The 12463-nt window shown below is 51.6% G+C and overlaps 1 protein-coding gene across 1 annotated transcript; it reads right to left on the bottom strand.

The window, feature by feature from the left end:
* Positions 1-2282: 2282 nt before the first annotated feature.
* Positions 2283-5484, bottom strand: MEX3B (mex-3 RNA binding family member B). Its single transcript, XM_087704269.1, has 2 exons — positions 5226-5484; positions 2283-4084 (listed from the first exon to the last, which is right to left on the bottom strand). Exons 1-2 carry the CDS (start codon positions 5467-5469, stop codon positions 2511-2513), a joined length of 1818 nt encoding a protein of 605 aa, XP_087560395.1. The 5' UTR covers positions 5470-5484; the 3' UTR covers positions 2283-2510.
* Between the last annotated feature and the right edge of the window lie 6979 nt (positions 5485-12463).

The raw sequence follows: 12463 nt of genomic DNA, 5'->3' as shown, positions 1-12463 counted from the left end.
CTATCATCTATTCTCATTTCCTCCCTCTCTCATATATGTGTGTGTGTGTGTGTATTCTGTCTCTCTATCATGTCTGTCTGTCTGTCTGTCTGTCTGTCTGCCTGCCTGCCTGCCTGCCTGCCTGCCTGCCTGCCTGCCTGCCTGCCTGCCTGCCTGCCTGCCTATCTATCTATCTATCTATCTATCTATCTATCTATCTATCTATCTATCTATCTATCTATCTATCTATCTATCTATCATCTACAGACACACCCCACAAGCGTCAGTCTGGTTTTGCCTTCAGTCTAAAAGCAGTTGCAGAGTTGCAAGGGACCTTGGAGGTCTTCTAGTCTACTCTACTCTAGTTGATACACACACCCTCTATATATGCTGTGCAAGAGGCCATTTTACACAATCAGAAGGAACTATTAGTTTACCAAACTGCAGCATAAAAAAGGATACAATTTTGCAAGGCTTTTTTTTTAAAGCATGGGACTAAATTATTACAATTGGAGGGATTTTACTATTTACTAAGTATCCGATCCATCCACAACACTTCCACAACATACCCAACACCTCTGCTTTCGAAGAAACATTGTATTTTCCCATTCCTTCTGTGGAAATTCAAAACTCAGTAAAAGAACACACACCAAAATCTACTCAAAACACAAGCTCTTTTCAGTAATATTTTATTTATATAGAAATACTTAAAAAAACATGAAGTAGCACCGTTACTTAAGTTTTGCCTTTATTATGTAGAACTTTAAATGTCAGAAAAATAAAACTCTTGATACAATTTCAAATCTTGTCTCAGCAAATATAATATTAGTATTTGACCATGAGGTTAAAGGCCCTTTATAAAATAAAATATACTTTGTTTTTAAACTTTGCTCAGTAAAGTACATTTAACATCACCTACATATACAGAAACAAGTGGTAAACAAATGTATTAAAATAGAAATACTAAACTATAGTGGTGCAACAGAATTTTTGTAATTCCCATTGAATTCTATTTATACAAATGTTAGAAAGCATCAACAGTTTATGTTGACATCTGCTTAAACGCTTTGATTTTTTTTTTGTAATAATATAGAATAAAATATGCTCCATATCACTGAATAGAAAATATGCTGGGTGAAGCAGATTTAAAAGATTTTTTTTTCTGAACCTATAAAAAATCTCCATCCCAACAGAATACTGTCCAAAGTATTACACATTTATGGTTTTGCAATTCCATTCACAATTGTGTGATAGCAAAATAATACAGTGTTTTTTTTTTTGCCATAAGGCCATACTAAAAATAAAAAAGTTTTAACCCAGCTACAAAAAAGTTCACTGAACTTAAATTAAAATACTTGTAAACATCTTTGCAATATGAAATATAATTTTTCAAGTCAAAAAGAATAAAATACTTCAATCTGTATTAATGCAATTCATCTTTTAAAACCTTTAAACGTTTTATATATATATATATAGATAGATTTAATTATTTATATTTATATATATATGTATAAGAGATATGTTACATTTTCTGTTTTTTTCTTCTTTTTTCTTTGATAAAGCTGCAGTATCAGAAGTTTATTATTATTATCATTATTATTATTAATTAATTATTATTACTTTCACAGGAAAAAAAATTGCCCTTTCAAGGAACATTCCAAAAAAATAATAATCCATCCATAGATTTATATATCTCAATAGCAATCTAGCAACTACCAACACGTTATGCTAACTGTTTCAAACACCATCATAATCCATATGCATTTCCTACTTTTAAGAGAGAAAGAGAGAGAAAGAGAAAGTGAAAGAGAGAATATGTTTTGGAAGCTTGGCCGTAAGAGTTAAAACTATTCTATTTCTAGAATATCATTCTTCAATATAAATAGCATGCACCAGATGTTACAAATATACCCCTCCAACCCATTCTAGGCTACAGTGCCCTCAATGGCGAGAGACTGTATGTATGTATGTATATGTGCGTGTATGTATGTATATATATTTTGTGAGTTATGATCATTTTTCACACTTGCATCCCCACAGTCACCTGACCAAAACGCTTAACAACTGCTTCATACTTATGAACTTTGCTGCTGTGTCGCGGGGGGGGGGGGGGGCACCTGATCCCCTTTTGAGACCTTCTGATAAACAAAGTCAATGGGGGGAAAGTCCCGATTCACTTAACAACCGGGTTATTCGTCAGCCGCAGTAATTTGACTTAGCAACTGTGGCGGGGAAGGTTGCAGAATGGGGCAAAACCCACTTCGGAAATGTTTCTGTTCAGCAACAGGAAATGTGGGGGGGGGCAATTGTAGTCTTAAAACAAGGACCCCTCCAGGATTGGTACATCCAGGTATACATACACACGAGATATGATAATAGCCACCTTTAAAATGCCAGATTCGCCTTTCTACCCCCCCCCGCCCTTTTAAAGCCCCATCCTTATTATTCCGGGAGGCGGAGGTGCCGCCTGTACTGCTCAAATACCGACCGATTCTCACTCAGCCAAAGTCCGGGCGCTCCGGTTGTGGGCCTTAGGAGAAGATGCGGATGGCCTGAGTGACGGCGCTGTGGCAGACGGGGCACTGGGGCTCGTTCCTCTCGCAGATGCGGTTGGCACACTCCATGCAGAAGAGGTTGTGGCCGCAGGGCACGAGGGCCGCGATGACCTCGCTCTCGAAGCAAACCGAGCAGTCGCGGCTGCCTTTGCGACGCAGCCCGGACGAGGAGCAGGACGAACTGGAGGAAGAACTGGAGGCGGACGACGACGAAGAGGAGGAGGAGGAAGGCGAGCAGTTGGAGGGCAAGCCGGGCAAATGGCAGCCCAGCCCGTTGGCGTAGAGCGGGTAGGAGCAAGAGGACGAAGAGGAGGAGGAGGAGGAAGATGAGGAGCAGCAGGAGGCGGCGGCGGCGGCAGCCACGGCGGCGGCTAAGAAGCGGCCGCCCGGATCGCTGCGCACCCGACGGGCCAACGGGTGCTGCTCGCTGGCTGCCAACGACCCTCCTCCAGCCCCGGAGTGCAAGGGCGGGGAGACGCGCGTCGGGGGCTGAGCCTGTGGAACGCCCCGCCTCTGTCCGCCGCTCACAAACAAGGCGGGAGCCGCCGCCGTCGTCGCTGAGCCGGGAAAGGCGGCGGCGGCGACCGCGGGAGAAGCCAGGCTGGTGCTGCGCTCGTACTGCGACCACAACAGCTGCGCGGGAGGAGCCGGCGCCAGGTCGAAGCCCGGCGGGGAATCGAAAGGAGGCAGCTCGGCGGGGCAGCCGTCGGGGGAAGCCAGGGCTTCGGCGGGGGTCCCATAGACGCCGTAGCCGTTGGTGGGGGCGCCGTTGGGCGGAAAGCCCAAGGCGGCCGGGCTGGGAGGGCTGTAATCGGCCAAGCGGCCGCTGCTGCCGAAGTAGGAGTCGGTGGAAGCGCTGCCTAGCGAGCTGGAGCTGTCGTTGCGGTAGCTGCAGAAAGGCTTGCGGGCGGGCGTCGGGGTGATGCTGCTGGAAGAGGAAGAGGAGGAGGAGGAAGAGGAGGAGGAAGGAGGCGGCGGGGGAGGGGGCGGAGGAGGAGGCGGCGGCGGCGGCGTGGGCTTGCTCCAGAGGCTGCCCGCGCCCCCTCCGCCCAGCTCGAAGCCCACGTCGGTGCCGTTGGCGTGGAAATCGTTCTCGTCGATCAGCTCGATCAGGCCGCCGGTCCGCATGGCGATGTGAGCTTCGATCTCCTCGCGGGCGCGGTCCACGTTCTCCGGCATGCCCGTCACTTCGAAGACCGGCTCCTTGTCCCGGCTGGGCGTGACGATGTAGGTGTGGGTTTGCTGCTGGATGCGCTTGATGGTCGCGCCTTTGGGTCCCACCACCAAGCCCACCACTCGGTAAGGCACCCGGACTTGGATGGTGGTCTGGCCGGGCAGATTAGGCGGGCTGGGCACCGAGCCGTTCAAGACGGTGTTTTTGTTGCGGGAGGCGCGGATCATGGAGAAGTGTTCGGCCGCCGAGATGATCTCCCGCCGGGCCATGGCCACATCTTCCTTCCTGCCCGTCACCACGAAGAGCGGCTCCTCGCCCCGCACCGGCGTCTTGATGTAGGTGTTGGTTTTGGCCCGCAACGCTTTGATTTTACAACCTGGAGCGGATGGCGGAGGAGGAGGAAGAGGAGGAGGAGGGGGAGGACGGAGTTGGAAAAGGGGAGGGGAGACAAGAGCCGGTTACACCTCCATCATCTCTCTGGGGGGGGGGGAGAGCGGAGGGCAAAGCGCGGAGAGGGACGGCGATGCAACCTGTCACCCAGCCAAGCTATTGTCCCTCCGATTGCCCCCACCCCGAGTGACACAGGAGCACCAACAACGAGGGGGGGGGGAATCAGCTCCAGATACACACGCCCCTCTCTCCGCCTGGCCGCTGCCGCTAATTCCCATTGGCCACCAACGGGCGCTGGAGGGGGGGGGAGATTTAAGAAAAATCACCAACAAGGCAACCCCCACCCCCGAAAGCCCCCCTCCCGGTTCAATCTCTTGCCCAGCAACGCCGAGCCAGCGGAGACCCGCAAAAACCGGTCCGCGAAGAGTCCCGAGCTCAGCACACGTTAACAACCCCCCCCCAAAAAAAACCCGAGCAAACAAAATGCGGAAAGAGTGAGTGTGCCTTCCCCGCCCCGCACTTTTAAGTAGAAGTGGCCCCCCAACTCCTTCGCAGGGACCCCCACGGGGATATAATGCGGATTGCCCTCTTGAGCCCCGCGGTTCAAACCCCGTTCGCTCGCGAGGGGAACACCCCTGCGTGCCCACGAGCCGAATAACAACAATAGCAGCCCGCGAGCTGGGTGGAGCGTCCCGTTTCTCTCTCTCTCCCCCCCCCCCGCCTCCTCCCGCGCGATGGGTTTTTAAGAGCCGAAGATGCACATCTGGCTGCCAATTGCCTCCGCCGCATTTCTGCACTTTCTTTGTCTTAAGCCACGGGGAGGGGGGCGTTGCGAATCGGTGCCCAGGTGGGTGCCCATTATGCCGAGCCTGCCTTTCCCCTTCTCTTCTTCCTTCCTTCCTTCTCTCCTTCCTTTCTTCCCTGCCTGCCACGGGGAAAAGCTCTCCACTCAAACCCACCTTGGCCAAACCCAACCACCTGGGAAGAGGCGGGTGGCGGTGTAAGACTTGCAGTTAAACTCTCTCTCTCTCTCTCTCACACACACACACACACACACAACACGGATGCGCGGACCGACCCCCTCCCGCCCCCCAACCCCAATAAAGAAAGCAATCAGCACAGCCCACCTTGCCTGCCCACGATCTCGGCGACGTGTTCCGAGCTGGGAACGGGGACGCATTCGGTCATGTTCACGCTCTTTTTGCGCGGCTCGTTCTCGTAAAGGGAGCCCGTCTCGTCGCTGTCCAAGCCGAGGAGGGAGAGTTGATCCAAGGCAATCTGGAGAGCTCTTTGGTCATCCAGGGTCTCGCCTCCGCCGCCGCCGCCGCCGCTCCCATGCCGCTCCATGTCCGCAAACAACGAACTGGGCATCGTCCCGGTGAGAATGTATGGGATCGCGCCCTCCTCCTCCTCCTCCTTTCCCTTCGGCTCTCGAACCGGCGAAGCGGGGGCGCGGGAGGGGGAGGAGGAAGGGAGGAAAAGAAGCAACCCCCCCCCCTAAAAAAATCAGACACAAAGGAAGCGGAGAAGGCGGCAGATGGCCAGTTCAACAGCGGAGAAAAGGAACCGGCGGCGGCGCGCGGAGCGCTTGCAAATCCTGGACGCTGGTTGAAGCTCGCAAAGCAGCCTCCCTCGAAATCTCCGGAGGTTTTTCTTTCCTTCCTTCCTTTTCTTTTCTTCCCCCTCCCCGGCTGTACTTTCCTTGTGCCTTAAAAATATCGCCGCCTGTTTTCCTTTTCTTTCTTTTTTCCCCCAAATGCAATCCGGTTTATAAGACGCTTTCCAAGGGGGAAAAAAAACATCGCCACCCCCCGTGCGATTTCCCTCCCCCCAAGCTTTTTTCCCCCCTTCCTCCTGGCCAGCCGGGAGGGTCGGGGGGTGGCGTGCAGAGAATGGAGGGAAGCGCAGCGATGCTTTCTTCCTCCTCCTCCCCCCCCCCTTGAGTTCTTTCGCTGGCCACAATGCCAGGCGATGGCACCGTTTCTTTAAGGGGCCCCTCCCAGCCTCCACTCAGCGATTTTCTTTCTTCCCCCACTCCTCCTTCTCCTCCCCCTCCTCCTTTCTCTCTCTCCTCCTCTTCCTCCTCCTCCTTTCTTCTGTCTGAGCCTCTGCTGCAGCCAGACAACACGGGGAGGGAAAAAAAGGAGGAGGAGGCGGGGGGGGGAAGGGAAAAATCAGAGCCGCCGCAGCGTAAGCGTCCCAGAGCCGATAAGGGGGGGGGGCGGGACGACAGGGGGCGGGGAGGGACGGAGTGCGCCCGCGCAAGCCATGACCGCTCCGCCGAGCCATTGGCGGAATCCAGAACTGAAAGGGCGGGTGCCAAAACCGGCCGGCCCGCCCCTAGGAGAAAAACCTACTCTTCTTTGTTGTCTAAATTCGGAGGAAAACGGGGCGTCGGAGAGCGGTGCCTGCTGCTTTTATGGCACTTCGGCGATCAGCCGTCCCGGTTTGCGCGGGGCAGGGAGGGGCACGGCACTCCCCGCTTCCCCAAACGCGTTTCTTACCCTAAACCTCCCTTTCTCAAAGCGCCACTGTGTTTCTCCCCAAATGGGTGGGGTGGGGGGGCAACGGCGTGCCAATACGCAGCAGCAACGGGAGGCACAGCAGCATCTCTCTCCCAGATCGGCGGGGTGGGACAAGCCGGGGTTGCGCGTTGAAAGTCGGGGGGGGGGTGTGAGGCGAGCCAGGTGTCAAAGCTGCCGTGTGCGGGGAAAGATGACAAGCGCTACCCACCCACCCACTGCTTTGCAAGGCTGGAAAGGGGAAAGGGAGCTGTAGGCGCTGGGACCCTCCACACCTCTCGATTACGCGCTTTAGGACCGCTCCCCTGACCCCCGGGGCGCGGGGGTTGGGGAACGTGTGGGCGGAGGAGAGAATGGGTAAGATCGCGTGCCCTGCGCGTCTTCTTCGGCCCCGGGGAGAATTGGTCAAGGGTTCCAGGGGCAGAGGGGCGTGGTGTCCTTCTGAAGTAGACACGCCTTCTTCCTTTTCATTCTTTCATCCGTTCTTTTGTAAACACACACACAACACACACTTCGGCTGCAGTGCCATAAAGCACCAGGCTGGGCACGGAAGCACGCGCGTCTGTTGTCCGTCTGTCTCTGTGTCGTTTCTCACCTCCGCTGCACGCGTAACGCACGGATCGTCAAAAAAGGATCCCGAGAGGCGCTTGGCCAGGCGCTAACCTTCTTGGTTGGGCGAAGGGAGCCTACCTAAAACCCACCCACCCACAATTTACACAGCGACCGCACAGGCGCACGCCATTCCTCCGCAAACCAGCAGCAGCAGCATCACCAGTGGGCGAAGATGCCACCAGGGAAGGACAAAGAGGGAAGGGAAAGGTCCCATGGCCACTGGAAGAAGCAGCCGCAGTTGGCCATCATTGGGAAAGGTTTCCTTCGTGGCATCTAACCGCCATCCTCGCATCTGAGTCCGAAAGGCGCTGGCTTGCCCCCTCCCCTCCTCACGCCCGGCTTGCTATTCCCCCCCCTCCCCCGGTCCCTCTCTTCTCACTGCCCCTAACTTTGGACATGCGTGCTTTGCGCATCGCATCTCGTGCAGTTTGGAAAGGGTTACGCACGGGGGCTGGGAGGATGGCGCGCTCCTTTCCCATTCAAGTCGAAGGCTCCCCACCCCCACCCCCAGGGAGGCGTGGCATTTTCCTCCGGTCGAAGGGGAGGGGGTCGCCCCGCCTCTGGGAGCCACGTGCACTTTGGGCTGGGGGGGGGGCGGGAGAAAGGAGGAGCCTCCTGGCAGAGGAAAAAAGGGGCGGACCTTTGGAGACGCTTGATAGTTCGGCGAAGACAAAGGAGTCAGTGGCCGGGGAGCTGGTTGCCCACAATTTTTATTTTATTTTTATTTTGGGATAAATAAAGAGGCTCCGTTTGCGGGACCTTGGCGATCGCACGCCTTTCTCTCTCTCTGCTTTCCGTGGGCGCGGATTCTTTGCGCGGTCTGCAAAAACAAAAGCCACGCGCCCGATGGGGGGGAGAACGAGAGGATGCCAAGCAAACGTTGCGGATCGAAAGCAGAAGCCGGAGCAAGAACGGAAGCGCTTCCTTGCAGACGGGGAGGGCGCCTACCCAGGCCTATCCAAAGCAAGAACTCGGCGCCCGAATTGGCTGAGCAAAAGCGTCAGTCAACCGAAGAGAATCTTTGTAGCTCGTGGGTGGAGCTGTGGGGGTCCTTGGTGCTCTCTGAGCTTTGTTGCGGACGTCTCATGACCCGACTAGGTAACATCATCAGTGCATCTCTATGTACCTCACAGAGTACAATCTTCCCCGCTACCTTATTCAAGTCTCTTTAGCTTTCAAGTCCAGGTGGAATCGGGATCTGCTGGCTTCAGGCCAAGCCCATGTCACCGGTCCAAACTTGCTGGGAGTGCTCTTTGACATTGTCTGTGGCCCATGCCAGTTTTTCCAGTCCACCATGTTAAAGGCCTGCCGAACCTCAAAGGAGTTCAGCTCTATGGGAAGCCAGATGTGGCTACCTTGAAGGAAAAAGGAGCCTCCGAGTTCCACTCGGTACTTGAGAGACCGCCTACTGCCATTTACCTCCACTAGACCGATAAGATCGCATAGATTAGGCCTCCTCCGAATTCCATCAACCAGCCAGTGTAGACTGGCAACTACCCGGAGGAGAGCCTTCTTGGTGGCTGCTCCGACCCTCTGGAACGAACTCCCCGTGGAGATCCGGACCCTCACCACCCTCCAGACCTTCCGCACCGCCCTTAAAATCTGGCTATCCCGGCAGGCCTGGGGTTAAAGACTCTAACCCCTACTCGAATTGTATGACTGTTGAGTTCTTAAATGATGTTGTGTCTTTATGTTGTAAATTGTTTGTCCTCCCCCCCCCCCCCTTGAACTGTGAGCCGCCCTGAGTCCCTCCAGGGAAAAGGGCGGCATGCAAATAAAGTGAAAACTAAACTAAACTAAACATTCATGCTGGGCACCAAATGCTAAGAAGGTGCTTCCTCTCGACAGCCCCAGAGGGAACAGGGGGAGAATGACTGTGGCCAGGTTGTCACACTGAGTTGATGGTCTTGATCGTCTCACACTCTTTGGGCCTGTCCTTCAGCCTAACTCACCTCTCCGGGTTGTGGTGTGGAAAATAGGAAGGTGTGTTGCGTATGTTTGCTGCCTTGTTTGTCAAAGCAACAACTAGATAAAAATGCACATGGTGAAACAGGGTTAACAAAGCTGCGCTTCTCAGAACCACATTTTCTCCAGTCAAACATTAAAAATAGAATGGGTTTTCTGTAGAATGAAAAAGCGCCAATCATCCATCTAATAATCATAAAGGTTTCCCTTGTCCAGTTACGTCCAACTTTGGGGGCTGGTGCTCATCTCCATTTTCTAGCCCAAGGGAGTCTGAATTGCCGGAAGAATTTCTATAGTCACGTGGCCAGCATGACTACATGCCAAGACACAGAAGGCTGTTATCTTCCCCACCCAGGTGGTACCTACTTATCTACTCGCATTTGCATGTTTGCGAACTGCTAGATGGGCAGGCAGATAACGGAGGCTCACCTCATCGCGCAGTGCTCAGATTGCAAAACCCGGTTGTCAATTTGCCAGCGGACAAGCTCAGCATCCTTGACCACTGAGCCATTGTGCCCCCAATAATCATCATAAGACTCCACTAATAATAACAATAGCAATCATCACATCATCATCATGATGTCATTTCCTGTTCAGGCATACATTTCAAGTCCTAAAAGAAAACTTCTGGCTCTCTGCTGCTTCCTACCACGGGTAAATTTGAGTCCACCTATAGGAGTGGTGGCAAGCCTCTTCCGCATCAAGTGCCGAAAATGGAGAGCGTGCACGCCAGTGGTGGGTTCCTGCCAGTTCTAACCTCTTCTATAGGAGAGGTTCCACAAATCTACCGTGCCATTTAGAACCGGTTCCAGCTCCCTCCCTCCCCCCCGCCCATCCACACATGAAGAGCGAGAGGAGGAATTCTGGGAGTTGAAGTCCACAAGTCTTAAAGCTGTTAAGTTTGAACACCCTGGGGTTTTTTTCTAAAGGGTTAGGGGATGCAAAGGTCTTGTAACTTGACAGCTTTAAGACTTGCGTGCTTCAAATGCCAGAGTTTCTGAGTCAACATTTTAGTTGCTAAGCAAGAGCATTGTTAAGTGAGTTTCACCACATTTTACAAGTTGGCCACACCTACCCAGTCACATGGCCAGCAAGCCACTCCCACCCAGTCACATGGCCGGCAAGCCACTCCTTCAAAGCAGGCCACACCTACAGAAGAGGTTCTAAAAAAATTTGAAACCCACCACTGGCGCACGTATGCTCGTTTGGAACATGATTTGGAAAAGGAGATGCCCAGGGGGCCTGTGTGCGCTGGAAAATGAACTTCTGGTTTCCAGCATGCATACTGGCCAGCAAGTCTTCCAGTTACTGCTGTGCATACGTGCAGAACGATCACCTGGGCATGCTCACTCCGGAAAACCGGAGTTGCACGCATAAAGGCCAGCTGATTGAAATCTGGAAGAGGAACATGTGACACTGCGCATGCCAGGCAACATGGCTCCATGGGCCACTTCGGGCACACGTGCTATACGTTGACCATCATGAACATATAGGAATGATAAAAGGCCTTAGCAGCCCTGAAATCCTAGCTAATTTTTATAAATAGAATCATCTTTCTCATATAGATGCCTTTTTAAAATATGAATATGCCATATTATCCTTCTTTGGGGATAGTCGTTTCCCTTCTCTCCCAGTTAGATGGTTTTTTTTTGGGGGGGGGGCAATGGAATGTGTTTTTCCTGTATCACCCAGTCAATTTTCCAGCTTCTTTCGCACAACTTCCTGAAACCAACTTTTGAAAAGCCGATTGTGTACTTACTATGCATTCATAATCAAGCACAGAACTTAAAAGATCCTTTGGGGAGCCCATTGTTTTTCTCTTTCTCTCTCTCTCTCTCTCTCTGCTATAAGGTGGGTATAATCTAACCAAAGTTAAGCACTCTTAATCCTATTGTTTTCCAAGGCAAGGATTTGAGATGTGTTTATTTTAACTCTTCCATTTAAGCTAATGGGCCATAAACACACCTAATGGCTGTGAACCATGGTATACACTCAATTAAACCAATTTTCTGGGAGTTTATGACAGACTGAACTGTAAATGGACCACACAGGCTGAGTTTGCACAGGACACTAGGCTAAAGTGTGCATGGCTAATCTGTAGATTAGAGCTGTGCAAATAAAAGTCACTATCGCCCTTTGTTCTATGTATAATACCAATTTTGGGCTAGGGAATTCCAGGTGGCCCCTAAATATCAAGAAGGAGCTGGAGAATATTCTTTGCTGCTATCTAGTGGTTATCTGGATTTCTGAATCCCAGATAAAGATTACCAGAGTTGGAAGGGACCTTGGAGGTCTTCTAGTCCAAGCCCCTGCTTAGGCAGGAAACCCTACACCACTTCAGCCAAATGGTTATCCAATCTCTTCTTAAAAACTTCCAGTGTTGGGGCATTCACAACTTCTGGAGGCAAGTTGGTCCACTGATGAATTGTTCTAACTGTCAGGAAATTTCTCCTTAGTTCTAAGTTGTTTCTCTCCTTGATTAGTTTCCACCCATTGCTTCTTGTTCTACCCTCAGGTGCTTTGGAGAATAGCTTGACTCCCTCTTCTTTGTGGTATCCCGAGATATCAGAAGACTGCTATCATGTCTCCCCTAGTCCTTCTTTTCATTAAACTAGACATACCCAGTTCCTGCAACCGTTCTTCATATGTTTTAGCCTCTAGTCCCCTAATCACCTTTGTATGATGATTGTATAAAAATAGCTTGACCCTGTTTTCGATCTAATCATGAGTTAATGTGACTTTTGAAGCCCTAAGATGCTGCACATCTGAATCACTTCTGAATCACTTGCAAACTGTAAACAATCCCCCACTAGCAACACAGCCTTCGTCCAGACCACTTAAGAGTAAAAAAAAAATGGCTAACTTCATTTCCCCCAAAGGGTTTGCCTGGACCCTGTTTTTCTTTAAAAGTCTCTTCCAGTGGAATCATGGTCCAATTTTGGGCCATTTGAAAGACAGAAGAAGTAATGGATGGAATGGAAACATATCAAAGGGAAATCCAACCTAGAATTAAGGAGAAATTTTCTGATAGTGGGACTAATTAAACAGGGGAACAGCTTGCCTCTAGAGGTTGTGGGTGCTCCATCACAGGAGATTTTTTAAAGAAGGGATTAGATAGCCATTTGTCTTGAATAGAGAGCCGAGGTGGCGCAGTGGTTAAATGCAGCACTGCAGGCTACTTCAGCTGACTGCAGTTCTGCAGTTCGGCTGTTCAAATCTCACCTGCCCAGGGTTGACTCAGCCTTCCATCCTTCCGAGGTGGGTAA

This window comes from Thamnophis sirtalis, unplaced genomic scaffold, assembly GCF_051295495.1.
Source record: "Thamnophis sirtalis isolate CommonGarterSnake01/CBP01778 unplaced genomic scaffold, rThaSir2_p1.2 scaffold_2, whole genome shotgun sequence".
NCBI classification, from domain to species: domain Eukaryota; kingdom Metazoa; phylum Chordata; class Lepidosauria; order Squamata; family Natricidae; genus Thamnophis; species Thamnophis sirtalis.
The sequence above is the reverse complement of the archived record's forward strand: the minus strand, read 5'-3'. Positions and strand labels throughout refer to the sequence as shown.

Excerpts from the sequence above, each read along its gene's own strand:
- MEX3B (XM_087704269.1), bottom strand. The coding sequence starts at position 5,469 with ATGCCCAGTTCGTTGTTTGCGGACATGGAGCGGCATGGGAGCGGCGGC. Across the intron at positions 4,085-5,225 it reads CGAGATCGTGGGCAGGCAAG|GTTGTAAAATCAAAGCGTTG; the intron begins GTGGGCTGTGCT and ends CATCCGCTCCAG.